Here is a 16,675-nt window from a genome sequence, read left to right on the forward strand (position 1 = left end):
CCAATCTATTGGATTCTGAGTCGCGTACCACTGATTCACACGATCCTGTGTCTTCTGTCCTCCCCCGACCTTCAGCTCGACTGCAATGCTCACTTTTCTCTTCTTCAACAGCCACTAGCATGGTGATCCCATCATCCTCCGATACCTCGGCCAAGATGGCCTTATCTAACGGCTTCTCCTCCTCCCTTGCTTCTCATACTGCAGCCATCAATGGCGAGCACTCGACAGATCATGGCGGGCTTGATATGCCTGACCAATCCCACAATTTCACTTCCTCCGAATCCTCACCCGAGGCAGATGCCGGCGATGAGTCGTATGCCGGCGGCTCGCCCCATGCGGACGCGGTTGAGGATGGTTTTGCGTCGCATCATAGTGAGAGTGACAGCAGTTCGTCCAGTGCGGAAAATTCTTCACCGCGTGAAATCAATCGTGGGTTGAAGCGTAAATCGTCGTCGATTAGCGAATCCGACTTCATGCGGCAGAATCCCGACCTCTACGGTCTTCGTCGTAGCGGGAGAGCTAGAACTACGCGTCAGGTGGTGCAATCTGGTTCTTCAGACTCCGAATCAGATGCCGTGGTCTCACGCGCCAAGCGTCGACGCCCCGTAGCTTCTCAGCGGTCGTCCAAGCAGCTTTCGCCCTCGCCGGTCCAGTCATCCTACTCGGAGGAGTCGGAGAGTGATGAGTATGGAGGCCCCTCTCGCACAAGTAAGGCGAAACGGCGGCGTCTGCTCCAGGCCGCTTTGAACCAAGAACCTTCCCATGCTGAAGTTCGCTTCTCAACCCGCAATGCCTCTAGAGTCTCAAACTATAATGAAGATGACGATGACTCGATGTTTGAAGATGAGGCTGATGAAGACGTGACGGAAAACTACTGGGTCAACAATGTGGAAGATACTAGGCCGGCAGTAGATGTCGTCCTCAACCACCGCCCTAAAGCAGACGTCAACCCGGGGGACCCGGACGTCGGTCGCCATTCGTTTGAGTTCTACATCAAGTGGCAAGGGAAGTCGCATTACCATGCTACATGGGAAACATACGAATCGCTCTTGAATTGTCGTTCCACACGCAGAGTTGACAACTACGTTCGAAAGGTCCTCTCTGAAGAGCTTCGCATGAATCATGACGAGGATGCCATGCCGGAGGAACGGGAAAAGTGGAACCTGGACCGCGAAAGGGACGTAGACGCCATTGAGGATTACAAACAAGTCGAACGTGTGATCGCCACAAGGGACGGGGATGAGGGAACAGAGTACCTCGTCAAGTGGAAACGCCTCTTCTACGACTCGTGTACCTGGGAGAGTGAAAGTCTCGTTAGTGAGATTGCCCAACGCGAGATCGACCGCTTCTTGGATCGTTCTTCTCATCCTCCTTTGTCCGACAAAAATGAAATGAATCCCGCCACGAGGAAACCTTTTGAACCAATCAAAGGGACCCCGACCTTCCTACAAAATGGCGAGCTCAAGGATTTTCAGGTCAAGGGTGTCAATTTTATGGCTTTCAACTGGGTGAAGAACCGCAACGTCGTGCTCGCTGATGAGATGGGTCTGGGTAAAACCGTCCAGACCGTCGCCTTCATTGCGTGGCTGCGCCATGTGCGACGTCAGCAAGGACCGTTCATTGTCGTCGTCCCTCTTTCGACTATGCCCTCATGGGCTGAGACATTTGATAACTGGTCGCCCGACTTGAATTACATCGTCTACAATGGCAATGAAGCTGCACGTAACATGCTCAAGGATCATGAGCTCATGATCGACGGCAACCCGAGGCGTTCCAGATTCAACGTCCTTCTCACTACTTATGAATATGTTCTGCAAGACGCTGCTTTTCTCAGCCAGTTCAAATGGCAATTTATGGCCGTCGACGAAGCACATCGGTTGAAAAATCGTGATTCGCAGTTGTACCAGAAACTCCTTGAGTTCAAATCCCCAGCTCGTCTTTTGATCACCGGAACTCCCATCCAGAACAATCTGGCTGAACTGGCTGCTCTGATGGATTTCTTGAACCCTGGCGTCATTGATGTTGACGTCGACATGGATCTCAACGCCGAAGCAGCCTCTCAGAAGCTTGCCGAGTTGACCAACGCCATTCAACCTTATATGCTTCGTCGGACGAAGTCCAAGGTCGAATCGGACCTTCCACCCAAGACGGAGAAGATCATTCGGGTGGAGCTTTCTGACGTACAACTCGAGTATTACAAGAATATTCTTACAAAGAACTACGCGGCTTTGAACGATGGCGCCAAGGGTCAAAAACAATCGCTACTCAATATCATGATGGAGCTGAAGAAGGCTAGTAACCACCCCTTCATGTTCCCTAATGCCGAAGCTCGGATACTTGAGGGCAGCACGCGCCGGGAAGACATCCTGAGGGCGCTGATCACTAGCAGTGGCAAAATGATGCTCCTTGATCAGCTCTTGGCTAAGCTCAAAAGAGACGGTCACCGTGTTCTCATCTTCAGTCAGATGGTGAAAATGCTCGATTTGCTGGGTGATTATATGGAGTCTCGTGGATATACTTATCAACGTTTGGACGGAACGATCCCTGCCGTGTCTCGTCGCCTGGCCATCGAGCATTTCAATGCTCCGGACAGTAGCGACTTCTGCTTCCTTCTCTCGACTCGTGCTGGTGGTCTTGGTATCAACCTGATGACGGCCGACACCGTGGTCCTATTCGATTCGGATTGGAATCCCCAGGCTGATCTTCAGGCTATGGCGAGAGCGCATCGAATTGGTCAGACAAGACCGGTGAGCGTCTATCGTCTCGTATCCAAAGATACGGTTGAAGAAGAAGTCATTGAGCGCGCTCGCAACAAGCTTTTGCTTGAGTTCATAACCATCCAAAGAGGCGTCACCGATAAAGAGGCCTCTGAGCTTCAGAGCAAGATGGCTCGCAGTGGCGCCTTTGCTGCCGAACCGAATTCCACCGAGGATATTTCTCGCATTCTCAAACGTCGTGGTCAAAAGATGTTTGAGCAGACGGGCAACCAACAGAAACTGGAACAAATTGACATTGATTCCGTACTGGCAAACGCCGAACTCCATCAGACTGAGCAGGCGGAGGGTATCCAGGCGGATGGTGGTGAAGAATTCCTCAAGGCATTTGATTTCGTTGACATCAAGGTTGACGACCTGAGCTGGGACGATATCATCCCCAAGGATCAATTGGAAGAAATCAAAGCGGAAGAAAAGCGGAAAGCCGATGATCTTTATCTCGCCGAGCAAATTGAGATGAGCCGCGGGAGGAAGCGTACTGCTCCGGGGGACGGACAGAACTCTCGGGAGGAACGAAAAGCCAAACGGCAAGCCAGGGCTCAAGTTGCTGTGGATGATGGCGAGGAATCCGATGAAAGCCACCACCTGGATCCCAAGCGTCCTCTTCTGGAGAAAGAGTACCGCCATCTCCTGCGGGCCTTCTTACGCTATGGTGACATTGACGACCGCGAGGAAGATGTGATCCGAGAGGCGCGTCTATTGGATCGCGATAGGGAGACTGTACGTACAGCTCTCCGGGAAATTACCGAAAAGGCCGCCAAACTGGTCCGGGAAGACATCGCCAAAATGGAGGCGTTGGAAAACGCAGGCAAAATGCCAACAAAGAAGGAGAAGAAAGCGGTGCTCTTTGACCACCATGGTGTGAAGCGTCTCAATGCCTATACCATCATGGAACGACCCAACGAGATGCGCATCCTCCGGGAGGCCACAACAGCGGTCCCTGACTTCAAGAACTTTCGCATTCCAGAAGCTACCAAGGCCGCTGATTATTCTTGCCAATGGGGTGCTCGTGAAGATGGCATGCTGTGCATTGGTATCGCGCGCCATGGATACGGCGCCTGGACACAGATCCGTGACGATCCGGACCTTGGCCTTGGGGATAAGTTTTTCTTGGAAGAGCATCGCGTTGAGCGGAAGAATGAGCGTCTGACCACCGAGGACAAGACCACCAAGTCTCCCGGAGCAGTTCACCTCGTTCGTCGTGCCGACTACCTGCTATCGGTCTTGAAAGACAAAGTCACCAACGGCACGAATCTTACCGCGAAGAAGGCGGTCGAGAACCATCATCGGAACAATCGCAAAAATGCTCGTGGCCACGCCAGTGCCAGCGTCTCAGCCTCTCCTGCGCCATCTATTCCTCGCAAAGGCCATCGTGAAACTGACCGGTCAAGACATCGTTCCCAGACTCATGGGATTCGGCACAGCGTTGAGAGGACCCACACCCCAAGTCGTGATACTCGTCCCAAATCTAGCCACGAAAATAATGGACCTTCTCGCCATAGATTGTCGGACGCCTCGAGCGACGGTGTACGCCGCCGCAAGCCGAGCGACACTAGCAATGCGGATGAAATGAGTCGTTTGTTCTTCCGGCCTATTCGCGAGCAGCTCAAGAGAGTTGCGGGAGTGACAAAGGAGAATTTCCCTAACAAAAGCCGCCGTGCATCAGAGTTGGGTAGGTTGCTTGCTATCATTGGCTCGTTCATCATCAAGACACTTCATGGGGAGAACTACATGGCCTCCCTTGAGCTTCGCTTATGGTAAGTCGGATCATGGGTTTTGTCACCAGCACGGACCTGGCTAATCTTTTCAATAGGGACTATGTGGCTACGAACTACTGGCCAAATCACGATGCTGGCGGTAAACAACTCCACGCGATGTATCAAAAACTCGCTGCCAGGGAGGCTGCTGCCAAGAAGAAGGCGGCGGCCGAGCCCTCGCCATTCTCTATCAGAGAGTAAACCACTCCTATGGCGTGGGTGGTCCGTATCTCTCGTTGAAGAGATTTTCGACCCGTCCTCTCTCACCTTCTCACCCTCGGATACCTCCTTTTCCTACTTCTTTTCATTTTTACTTTGAGCTACGCACTATGCATTTGTGAAATGCATCACAATGGCGTTTGGTGGTGATGACCGGAATGGGTGGTTTCAGCGATAGCATTGGTCAGACATGTTTGGGTTCTATGTACACTTTCTGATTTGGTCACGGTTCTCACGGTTTGCGATTTGCACTTGGTCCTTCCCCCCAACTCGGGAGCGTTGGGCCTTGTCATATTATTGCATATGATGGGTCTGATCATTCGCATGGTCCCCTCCCACCGGAGCTGTTGGGCCATGCAATATCGGCGCATCGTGTTATCTGTCTTACATCTTGCTTGGACCCACCCCCTCCATCGGGAGCCGTTGGGCCTTGCTATATGTTGTTCTTATGCTTCTTTCAAATCTACACCAGGGCGGCCCGCCTTAACTGGACGCCGGGCCCCTCTGACGGTGTCTCTCTGCTTCTTCATTTCTTTTCTAATTCTTCATGTATTTTTTTAATTTTGGGGGTCTCTTTCTCCCCGGAGTCCGATTTCTTTGGGATCATCCCGTCTTTCCCCCCCCTCCCTTTTTTTTTTTTTTTTTTTTTTTTTGCTGCTGGGTGCATCGATGCCCGGTTAGAGAGCTTCTGTTACGTTATGTCATCTTGCGATGCGGTTAGCGTTCATCTGGGGTTTGACATGGGATATCACGTTCCTCTCAGTGCGAAGAGGACATGGAGAAATAAAAGAATTCTTTCTTACCTTTACACTCGTACTGGTTTTTCAACTACCGTAGGCCAGGCAGGATAGACCATTGATGGAAGCGGATAATGGGGGAAAAAGTCTTCTGAACATCCAAAAATCGCATGATTTTAAATTATCAAAAACATAATAACAATAATAATAATAATAATGATAATGATAATACAGGAATCCTTCTCGGGGTTTGACCCGCAAATACACCCTATGCTTTGGAAATCTCAAATGTCGAACTGCATGTGCTATATGGAAACCTCGTTCGCCGGAAAACTCAACCCTCAAAAACACCGGTAGATAGCAAAAGGAAAACGTAAAAGAAAAGGAGAGAGAGAGGAAGAGAAAGGGAGTGGTGGTGGTTTTGAAATGGCGAACTTTCACGGAGAAGAGACAGACACCGAGTCCCGACTGGCGATTACCTCTGCCTCTGCCTCTGCCTCTGCTTCCGCTACCACGGCATGCTCCTGGGAATCTTTCGAGAGGCCATTGGGAGCCGCGGCATCCGCGGCAGCTTCGACGGGGAGACCCTCGCTGCCCACGATGGCGCTGAACAAGTGGAGTTCCGCATCGATGACATCGTCGAAGACGGCTTCTTTCTCCAGCCACGACTGTTTCCGCTTGGGCTGGATCTTCTCCCACTCCTCGCGGAGCCGCAGGCTCTCCTTCTCGGCCCAGTGGATCTGGCGGCGGAGCACGCGGTAGAGATCGTAGGGTCGGAGGCGCAGCTCGTGCTCGTCGAAGCCCAGCTCAGGCCCGAACTCGGGCAGCTCGAGGCCGTCGAGGTCGTCTGCGAGAGCGGGCTCGTCGTTGGCGCTCTCGCTGCACTGCCATGCGTCGTATCGGGGCAGCGAGAGCTTCAGTTTGATGCGCTGCAGTTTGCTGATGGGGGTGGCTGTGGGGGTTCCCACGGCTGAGGCGGGGCCGTTGTGGTGTTTGGGGACGGGGTCGGAGGGCCGGAGGGCTTCAGTCTCGTGGACGGTGCGCATGTGTTTGGCGAGGGCGTCGGAGCGGGTGAAGCTGCGATCGCATTCTGTTTGGGGAGGATCGAGGAATTAGTACCAGCAGTCACCGCGCTTGTGAGTTCATCAGATGGAAAAGGGAACGTACCTGGCAGCGCACAGTAGAAGGGCTTCTCGCGTGTATGACTGCGCATATGTGCGCGCAGCGCGTAGCCGCTCGCATGCGTCTGGCCCTTCCGAGGGCAGTCGGACCATTCGCACGAATACCGTTTCTGACGGTTGCCGACGTGGTCGTTGTGGATGTGCTGCACCAGGTCATCCATGTTGCCCAGGTCACCCAGTTTGCATCCCTCCCATCGGCACACGGTGACCTGGTCGTTGCCCTGACCGCTGTAGTCGTCGTCCTGGCCGCCGCCGAGCAGGGCCAGGATGGTTGGGGAGTTGGGGATGTCGCCGGAGGTGTCTGACGATATCGAGCTCGAGGGGGACGTTGGCGGGAGGTCTTCTTGGAATGTGGCCGAGAGGGGTGTATTGCGATCCCAGGACGCGACGCCCGTGCGACGACGTTTCGATGGGGGTAGGTTGGCGGCTGACGGCGAGAAGGAGTGCTTGAGGTCTTCGCGATCCGACATTTCGTCGGACGCAATCGAGGAGAGAGGAGAGCCGGGAGATTCTGTCATTGGGACGGACGGGAGCAATGCACTGGCGATGGAATGAATGGGGGAGATGAGTCAATAAGAAGAATGGACACAAAAGCTGCTGCAAAGCGTTGGATTCTTGAGCCGTGGAACTTGCGGAGCGCCGCCGCTGATGTTCGACTCGAGTATACATGCAGCAGCCAGCACGTGATGAGGCTATTCCCATCAAAGAAAACTCGCACACATAAATTCTTCTTCTTCTCCCATTCTCCATCCATCCATCAACAATCAGGACTTTGGGTTGAAGATGCTACAAACCGAAATATCAGAACGACAATTCCTCCTGACTTACGCGCTGAATCAATGTAAGTAGACATATTCACACTACTGCTCCTGCCTCTTACATGATGATTATTCCACCGAGAATTCTGCAATTCCGACGATCTCCAGTCTTCTGTGAGATCGGATGTCGACCCTTCTACACTTGATCTGACTCTTCAATTTAAACATGTTGATTGTGCATGCTTTGCTGCGGAACAACGTGCTAACGATACTGGAAACAGGACTATATAGCTGCTTCTTGTACATATATGCATTACTTCAGTGTATCAGAATCTTATCATGAATCATGAACCATTACCGGTCCTCCGTAACACTTCCCTCGCTAGTACCGAGCCCCCTTAATCTCGTTTTCTCTCAGAATTCGTTCAATCTCAGTCATCTCGGCATCCGAGAGGCGAGGTACCCCCTGCAAATTCTGCGTAACCTTGTCCTTTGTCGTGCCTCCCGGAATGGGGATGATCGTTGGCATGCCCGGTTTGCCGCTTAGAGTTAGTAGCCAAGCCAGCGCGATCTGCACAGGAGCCACGCCCTTCCGCGAGGCAAGATCATTGACTTCGTTGATGAGCTTGATGTTGTGCTTCATGGCCTCGTCTTGGTACTTGGGCAGGCCCCGGCGGAGGTCACCCTCTGGGATCTCGGAGATGCTCGTAAAGGCGCCGGCCAGCACCCCGCGGCCCAGGGGCGAGTACGCAACGAGAGGGATGCCGAGCTCCGCACAGGTGCTGGCCACACCGTCGTCCAGGGTATGCGTGTCCCACAGGGAGAGCTCGATTTCAACTGCCGCGATAGGATGGACCTTATGTCTGCTCTACCGTTAGTACGCGGGGAATAATCCTCAAATGATGTAGCATAGAACCATAGAGAAAAAAAAGATGGAAAAAAGAAACATACGCTCGCCGGATCGTCTCCGCATCCACCTCGCTCAGACCAATGCCCTTGATCTTACCCTCCTTGACCAGCTGCGCCAGGATTTCCACCGTCTGCTCGACGGTGGTATTAGGGTCTTGCCTCGCGCACTCGAAAATATCAATCGTCTTCTTCCCCTCCAACACCCGGAGACACTCATCCACACTGCGACGGATATTCGCCTCCGAGCCGTCCGGAACCAGCTGCCCGGCCTTCAAGCCGCCCTTGATGCTCAGGACAACCTGGTCTGCGTTCTCCGGGTACTTGGTGAAGTATCTATTCAGCAGATGCAGCGAGTTGAAGTCGGGCGTGCCATAGAGCTCGCCGCCGTTCCAGAAGTTCGTGCCCAGAGCGAGGGCGGTGTTGAGGGTTTCGAAGCATTGTTCTTCTGAGGGTGGTTGGGGGTTCCATGTCATTCCTTTTTGTTCTGGGTCAGTCTTGATGTTATGAGGTGGGGTGTTGAGATGGACGACATACGCATCATTCCGTAGCCCGTGGGGCCGATTTCCTGTCCTACAAGTGAAGGCATTTTGAAAGTGAGTATCTTGGAAGTGATGAGTCTGGCGAGGTTTGAGGGAAGATGGTCAATCTGGAGGCGAGGGAAAGGCTATTTATGAAGCTCCAGGTTTGTCGCTGGGAATACAAAAAATTGGTTGTATCAGTGAAGCTCTGCCCCGCATCGGACACCGACCAACGGACTGCGCTGCGTTATCGCCGTGTTTCTGAGACAAACGAGCTGGTCAGATTTACCTTGAGGGATATAGTCTGGTAGTTATGGATTCCCCTAGATCAGAATTCCATTCGGCTGACCTGCGTCATCATAAGCTTAGTAAAAACGTGAAAATCGTCGGATATAAGGTGGAATTAGCATAACCCCAAGGCTTCCAACTATACTATCGCCGAGAATACATCAATGGAACCTCGCTTCGCTGTTTTCCTAATCCCGCTCATTCATACAAATTTTGACCATCATGATTCATAATCAGCGCTGAAAACACATCTCCTCCAAAAAGACATGGATACCCAAAAGAAAAGACAACCCCAGAATTGACCCTTACAAACACCATGCCAAACACCCCACGGCTACACCCCTCACACCCCCAAAGTAATCTCATCCTGACTGTTGAATACCTGACTGACCTTGCTCGACACGGCTGCAAATACACCAGTCACGAACCCCAGGGGATCCTCGATGGGATGCGCCAGGCCCGTCTTGTGGTCCTCGTTGACTGCCTTGGGGGTCTCCGACACGACCGCGTTGTGCTGAGCGGTGATGGTGCTGTTGAGGCTGGTGCTGTCGTCGATGATATCAGATTTCTCGATCTTTTCTTTCCACTGGTTGAGCTTGCTGAGGGCGTGCAGGCCGACGCTGTCGAAGATGTCGTTCATGATGCTGTTGCGTAGTTCTGCGCTTTGGGGGATCACTCTCTGCGGGATTGTTAGTGGTCTGGGGGCTTGAGGGTGGTGGTAGTGGTAGCAATAAGGGAGGACGTACTGGGCTTGGAGTTCGTGCATGTAGTTGAGATCTGGAGATGCTGGTTCTCGTCGTGATGGGCTGGGTGAAGCCGATGGAAGCGATGGCCAGGATAGCCAGGATTAAGCTAAGGAGCATGGATGATCTCGGTTGCGACATGGTGAGGAATAGGTCAAGACCCTTGAATTTGTTTGTTTGACAGTGAGTTTAAGTGAGTATAGCTTTGTAGGAGTGACTTGTGAGTTGGGTGAGGTGATGAGCAATTGAAGGCCGTTAGGGGAAGCTTAGAGCACTTCATATACCCCTCCGAGAAGCCTCAAAACCCTCCTTGTACGGTTGACCGCCGCACTGAGGAATGGAGGATGGCTGGAAAAGCATGAGGATGTCTGAGACTTGTACTGACACCCCCGAACACTTCACTGCTATGAGGAGGGGGTTGGAATGTTCACTGTCCTCTCCTGTGTCAACTAGTCGTGATTGTGTTTTGCGATCACGGCACAGTTTTAAAACCTTTTGGTAATTGTGATCATTTCCTTCCAAGCGGCATCTGGTCTAATGGACTTGCTTCATGTCATAACGAGTAGCAAGTCCACTGAGGATGAGATTGGCCAAGGGAGACAAGGGCGCCAGCATTCCAGTCAACTGCCTACCATACCTTTGATGTGACACCACCTTATCCTCGCCACTTAACGGCTTGCTTTGAAAATGAGACAATGATAGAGAAAGAGTAATTGGTCAGAAGAATGCATACCTCGATTATGTCTCATCCTATGATTTTCCTCGGGTAGGACTGTAGGATAAAAGTGTTGCAATGCATTACAGTCATGGGCTCCCCTTCGCAGTTGCGGATGAGGCGTACTCTATCAGCCCTCTAAAGTAAGAAGCAAGACCTGGAGTACTGTAGTTATTGAGCCTAGCCTTTGATCTTGCCAGAGATGTTAGCACATGAAATTATTGTAAAAGCGAGATGATGAGCGCCCGCGGATGCGGGGGATATCTCCGCAGTCACCCGAGAGCGAAGTTAGAATACCCGACATCCTCCCCCCCCATATCCATCAACACAGGGAGATAGATCTCTCATCTCAAAACTTCCTCATTCCATAGCATCTGTCCCCTTCCACAACTTTAGCCCAGCCACCGTCTACCATCTACCCCTCCCAAGATGTCCACAAACCCCGACCTCTACAACAAGGGCCTCGAGACCCGCAAGGCGGTCCTGGGCAACGAACATGTCGCCCGCTCCATCTCTAATGCAAGCGAGTTCTCCCGCCCCATGCAAGAGGTCGTCACCGAATGGGCCTGGGGCAACATCTGGAACCGCCCCGGGCTGGACCGCAAGCAGCGCAGTCTCCTGAACATCGGGATGCTGATGGCGCTGAACCGCACGCCCGAGCTGGCGGTGCATGTGCGCGGAGCGGTCAACAATGGGTTATCGGAGGTTGAGATCCGCGAGGCAATCATCCATGCGACGGTGTATTGTGGTGCGCCGGCTGGGATGGAGGCGATGCGGACGGCGGAGCGGGTGCTGAACGAGATGGCAGAAAAGGGGGAGCATCAGCGGGAGATGAAGTGATTGAGTGCCTTTGTCTGCTTGGGAGGTTAGATTCTATGAAGTATAGCTTGGGCTGGTATCAAGGCCTGGTGAGGTCATACTGGAGAGCTTGATATTGAATTTCGGATCGACATGATGCGAAGATTCATATTTGACCAGGAAGGATGAGCTGATACCCGTATAGAAATCGACATCAATGGAAATGAAAGACAGACTGCTTGTACAACCGGAAGTCCTGAGTCCTCGTCCTGCAACCGATCAACATGATTTACCATGCAAACAAATTCGCTCCTAGCATTGCTGGTAGATCATTGACAAGGATGTTCACCGTGCAACTGTCTTGAGAATTAGATGCGCATATGCCGGTATACTTCGGTGTCCTGCGAGAGAATGTCCGGCATGGCAGCCTGAGATCCAAGGCCGCAAGGCATGTGTCTGCCCGGAGAGAACGAACTAACACACTTTCTAGAAGAACATAGCTATTTGTCATTCATCATCTTAATTGACACATATGGGCTTGCGGGAGTGCCAGCTCAGCCTCCTTGCTGAATACACCTGCATACACAAGCCCATGACGAGGCGGATTCACTATGGCGCAGCATGTCTTCTGTATGAACACAGCCTTGCAAATGATTCATGAACCGTACTAACGATAAGCGAAGCACGATCCGCAAGGACAAGCTTCTAGGCAGAAACATTATGGACAAGATCTACCCCCCCCATAATCGATGCCGTACAGGGGAGCATTGGACAGTCAAGACATTCAAGTGGATGTGTGACATAGCTGCAACCCATGCAGCCTACTCACGAGTCACGAGTCTCACGACAAGCCAATCCCTCTCATGATTCCACCGCTGTAGAGTACGAACCCCGAGATTCTCAGACCAAAGCTGTAATCCACCCTCGGGGCCTCAACCGGATAACCCTAGTCGAGGACCATTCGGGCCCCACTTACTAACCGCTAGCATTCGTTCGCGCCCACGTAGTAAATACGAAGTAGACTAGAAGTAGGAGACTAGGAGTACGTTCTACGTGGTGCTCGCTGAGGTTATCCAGCTCAAGTGAGGCTGACAGGGACTTCTGCTCCTGTGCAAGTATGTACAGAAGTACTACAGTGCAGACTGCAAACACTAGCCAGAATGCCAGATACGATAACACCCTGAGCTAGTACACGGTAGTTGACGCCTCCAAACTCCAGAGGTTGGACCACCGACCAACGACTCGAAGAAAAAAAAAAAAAAAAGGCCATCCATCCAGTCCCTGTGGCTTACACACCACCAACCACAGGCCCAGGATTTGAGGGCGGGTTGTGCGCTATACTCCCGTAGTGTTTGAAGCCATACCTCCGGAGCAGACACCAGCTATCCCGATCTGGGCTACCAATCCAGTCACCGATGAAGCTATCTAACTTTTTCAGTGCTAGACACGGCCGTATCATAGTCCCTAGCAGCCGTCCAACGCGTGGCCATGGCAGCTGTCGGACTCGGAGCTGTCGAGAACTCAAGGCTCGAGACTCGAGAACACCCGCCGCGTGACGTCTCTGCTTACGCAGCTTATCGCAACTAAGCTTCGGCTTTGTCTCAATTTTTGTCTCGTTTTGTCTCGTTTTCTTTTTTTGGAATTCTGGATCCGTTCTTTGGCTGGGTAGGTTCCGTCTTTTGTCCGACGGAGGTGGGCGTTGGTTGCATGGGGGTTTGTTTGCTTGTTTGTGATCCCTGATGGACTAAGAGATACTGACTGGACGAAGGATCCAAGACCCAAGTACGTACATTGTATTTTGTGTTCCCCGGAAATGCCGAGCAATTTGTTCCACGAATAAGAATAGTTGGGTAATGGAGGGTGGGAATTGGGATAAAAAGGGATGCTGGAATATAATCTGCTTCTGTTATATCTGCTCCACAGGCCGTTGCATGGTTAATATCCGCAGATATTAATATAATAATATTGATTGACTCGAAGACTTGTCCATTGAACTTTTTTGTGGTCGGAGGGTCGGAGCCTCGAAGGGTAATAATTTACGCAGAGCGTCACTTGGGTATTTCAATACCTTCAATACCCCAATCCGTCTTTCCTTTCATTACGTTACATCCAGAGTTACCGGACCCAGAATTTTTGGTCCTGCAAAGGACCCTGAAGATCTTGACAACCAGACAGCAGCGAGACGCAGACTCGCAGCAGAATCACTAGGCTAATCTCTACGGAGTACTGTGTAGAGTAGGTAACTCCCCAACTCGTATCAACATGCGAACTATGATACTCGGGTCTCTGCCATCTAAAATAGATTCATGGTTACACAGTCTGCCCGTATTCAACCTCAAACATCTCGAGTCCCTCATCCGATCCCGCTCAAAAATCAGAGGGGAAAGAAAAGGAAAAAAAAAAAAAAAAAAAAAAAAAAAAAAAAAAAAAAAAGTTCGAAACTCAAACTTCCCAGATCTTTCCCGTCTTCACGGATATTCTCCGGCCTAACCCCAACCCACAGGATCCTCAGGGTCTGGGCCCATCGTGGCGGTTTCAGCGCCTTAGGCAGTTAGGACAATTCAGTCCTCAAGATAGTTGGTTGGTACTAGGTACTCTGATAAAGAGAAAGAGGTTACCGGCGTCCCGCAGTCACAACCAACCTCAGGTTGGTCCCATATGGTCTTGGGGATCATTGATCATTCATTTGCTGAGGATTCTCTCATATCATTTCTATGGACCATGGTTCTACCCCCTTGTCCAAACCCCAAACAAACGCCAAAAGTTAGAGGAACATGTTTGATGCCTCAGGCCTCGGATCCAGCTCTTACAGAGTAGACATCAAGGCTAAACAAAACCGTAGTCGTCTAGTTAGCTCCATCCGATTAGCGCAGGTTTTCGTACTCTTGGCGTCGAAGATGAGGAGCCCTGCATAAGTGTAGAACTGTACTACGTAGGTAGTCTATCCCTACGGAGTACACTACATAGTACGGAGAGTATGTAGATAGATAGCGAGTACTAAGTTCTAACTAAGGTAAAAAAAACTAGTCACAGACTCACAGGTACAACTACAATCTTTATCCCGCTCGTCGAATCGCCACAATTCAATCATTAGGGGGGCGCGGCTGGGCTGGAAGGGAAAGGGTCGACCGCAGTAATGCATCAGCATACGTATGCATGGCGCCATCACAAGCTACGCCTCTACCTACCTGGGTACCTACCTACCTACGAAGCAGGTCTACTCCGTACCAAGATTAATTTTCACCGTAGAGGGTTTCAGTCCAGCAACATCTCTGGGCGTTTTCCTTTTTGTCACTTTTTTTTTTTTTTCTTGGCTACGGCTTGAAGTTGAGCCGTCGGGTTTTGAATACATACTCGGCCTCTGAAGTCTGGTCTCTGAGTCTGACCCTGAGGAGCTTTTAGGTTTCTTACTAGGCCATTGGGGACGAGTGTGCCTCGCGGGACCTTTCTTGGCTCCGGGACTGGGTTTTAGGGCTGCCGCATGTGATGTGATAGTCATACCGTACATAGCATCGACAGGAAATTAGCGAAAACGTGTGTTTTGTGTTATGAGTATGAGTATGAGGATGGAGATTACTGATCCGCCCGTGAGCAGACGACCTCTAGAAGGACGAGAATCATCAATGGGAACAGAGGAGTACTTGAGAAGCCAGAGATGTAGTCTAGATACTGGTGGACGATGGTGGTATTGGATCTGCAAGGGTACAACGTAAGACAACCTAGACTGTACGGAGGACGGAGTAGTAGGTATTAGTTTATATCGACTATCAACACCGTCCTGGGAATTGGCATTCGATGATCAGCAAATTTAAGCCTATAAAAATACCTCAACCTTATTATCCGTGTCAATCACTGCTAGTCGTTAGTTTCCAAGGGTGACTTCAGGCTCAGAAATAAAAGCCTAATCGCAGTTCATACTCCATCCTATGATCCTACTATGCCGTAGCATGTGTTTCTCCACAGGACTAGACTCCAAAGTCCACATTCTGCCCTTGATCATATAGGTATCCCACTAAATGAGCAAGGGAGTAGGGACCTCCTCAAATGGATCTCCAAGCCCACTGGAGTAAGTAGAAGCTGGATAGCGTGAACAGATAACAGACACTGCAGCATGATCGGTCTGAGCACTTGAGCACTGAGCACTGAGCACTGAGCAATAAATAGAGCCTACGTAACCTGACACCGCGGCTAGCTTCTCCTGGTCAAGCTTCACGATGGAGGCGTTGGCTATGGCTTCGTCCCGAACAGCTACGTCTTGTGGCATACGTAACCCCTCGAAGGAGAGTGGACGGTGTCGCTGAAAGCAAATTTATCCCCGGGTTGTTTGTTGAATGTTGAATTCTCGAGACTGTGCACAGGCATTTGCAAAGACGGTGCAAATTGGGGATCGTCGCCCAGACGGACGGCTGCTGTTGGTTGATCATCCCTCGTGACTCGGCAGAGGTCGCAGAACATGGCATCCAACTCCGTGAGCATTGTCCCTCTGTATGCCGTGTCTAGACTCCTTGATCAGCGCAATGGTCGAACCTTGGCGGGAAGTCAATATTCTCAGCACCTCGCCGTTATTGCTCTCTTCATCTGTAGTTACCTAACACAAATGAGACGTGTATGGACGAAGAAAAAAAAAGCGGGAATTGATGGGCACTGGGCAGATAAGGGTTAGCTGCACCGAGATACGTCTTGCAGTTGCATGGTCTTCGGTGGGCTAAGAGATCTTCCGCGAGGACCAAGATCCTTCGTTCCTCACATAACGCGGTGCTGTTTGCCTTGTGGTGCGGGCTGAGCACGCAATACAATGCGGCATGCCAAAAGCAAAACCGCAAGCCGCATGGCAACTCGTAACCTCTGTTCTCATGGATTTACCAATCCAGTATTGGGATTCTTAACGCGTGTGACGATGAATCTGTGGGCCTACCCTGTTCTATCTATATCATGGGTTGGCAAGGTAGACGACAGACGGACACAGTTTTGGGTTGACGCATGGATGTGACGAACAAGTCTCGGCGGCTATTATTCCTTCAAACTCTTCTTCCTGGGCTGCTTATGCCACGTGACTGGGCAGTTAAGGTTGATCGTAAGTTGCTCGCATTCTTTTGCACATCAATAAAGTACAAGGTGGATGCGTTGTTTTTTTTGGCCTGCATCAGGGTCTAATGAGGCTTGTCCTCGTGGCGTTTTGTCGATGTGAAGAGCGGCATGCTGCTATTACTATTACTAGAAGTATTACTCTAGTGATCTTCCTATGGGCTGTATCGGGATACACGGTGGCAGGTGTCTT

At 51.2% G+C, this 16,675-nt stretch overlaps 5 protein-coding genes across 5 annotated transcripts, besides 8 other annotated features; 2 read left to right on the forward strand and 3 right to left on the reverse strand.

Annotated features, from left to right (window-relative positions):
- Positions 1–155: 155 nt before the first annotated feature.
- ACLA_025250 (chromatin-remodeling ATPase CHD1) lies at positions 156–4,732 on the forward strand (the record flags this gene model as incomplete). Its single annotated transcript, XM_001269233.1, has 2 exons — positions 156–4,531; positions 4,588–4,732. The coding sequence occupies 2 exons, from the start codon at positions 156–158 to the stop codon at positions 4,730–4,732; spliced, it is 4,521 nt and encodes a 1,506-aa protein (XP_001269234.1).
- Positions 4,733–5,378: 646 nt separating this feature from the next.
- Positions 5,379–5,402: a microsatellite.
- Positions 5,379–5,403: a microsatellite.
- A 276-nt stretch (positions 5,404–5,679) lies between these two features.
- Positions 5,680–5,717: a microsatellite.
- Positions 5,680–5,718: a microsatellite.
- Positions 5,719–5,924: 206 nt separating this feature from the next.
- ACLA_025260 (C2H2-type zinc finger protein) lies at positions 5,925–7,186 on the reverse strand (the record flags this gene model as incomplete). Its single annotated transcript, XM_001269234.1, has 2 exons — positions 5,925–6,577; positions 6,655–7,186. The coding sequence occupies 2 exons, from the start codon at positions 7,184–7,186 to the stop codon at positions 5,925–5,927; spliced, it is 1,185 nt and encodes a 394-aa protein (XP_001269235.1).
- Positions 5,966–5,989: a microsatellite.
- A 622-nt stretch (positions 7,187–7,808) lies between the features above and the next one.
- Positions 7,809–8,921, reverse strand: ACLA_025270 (aldo/keto reductase family protein; the record flags this gene model as incomplete). The annotated part of the gene is made up of 3 exons (XM_001269235.1): positions 7,809–8,289; positions 8,378–8,810; positions 8,870–8,921. 3 exons carry the CDS (start codon positions 8,919–8,921, stop codon positions 7,809–7,811), a joined length of 966 nt encoding a protein of 321 aa, XP_001269236.1.
- A 563-nt stretch (positions 8,922–9,484) lies between these two features.
- ACLA_025280 (uncharacterized protein) lies at positions 9,485–10,025 on the reverse strand (the record flags this gene model as incomplete). The annotated part of the gene is made up of 2 exons (XM_001269236.1): positions 9,485–9,820; positions 9,888–10,025. 2 exons carry the CDS (start codon positions 10,023–10,025, stop codon positions 9,485–9,487), a joined length of 474 nt encoding a protein of 157 aa, XP_001269237.1.
- Positions 10,026–11,028: 1,003 nt separating this feature from the next.
- Positions 11,029–11,439, forward strand: ACLA_025290 (putative 4-carboxymuconolactone decarboxylase; the record flags this gene model as incomplete). Its single annotated transcript, XM_001269237.1, has 1 exon — positions 11,029–11,439. The coding sequence occupies one exon, from the start codon at positions 11,029–11,031 to the stop codon at positions 11,437–11,439; it is 411 nt and encodes a 136-aa protein (XP_001269238.1).
- A 2,341-nt stretch (positions 11,440–13,780) lies between these two features.
- Positions 13,781–13,830: a microsatellite.
- Positions 13,791–13,829: a microsatellite.
- A 1,687-nt stretch (positions 13,831–15,517) lies between the features above and the next one.
- Positions 15,518–15,552: a microsatellite.
- The last annotated feature ends 1,123 nt before the right edge of the window (positions 15,553–16,675 follow it).

Source organism: Aspergillus clavatus, genomic scaffold (assembly GCF_000002715.2).
Source record: "Aspergillus clavatus NRRL 1 1099423829805 genomic scaffold, whole genome shotgun sequence".
NCBI lineage: Eukaryota > Fungi > Ascomycota > Eurotiomycetes > Eurotiales > Aspergillaceae > Aspergillus > Aspergillus clavatus.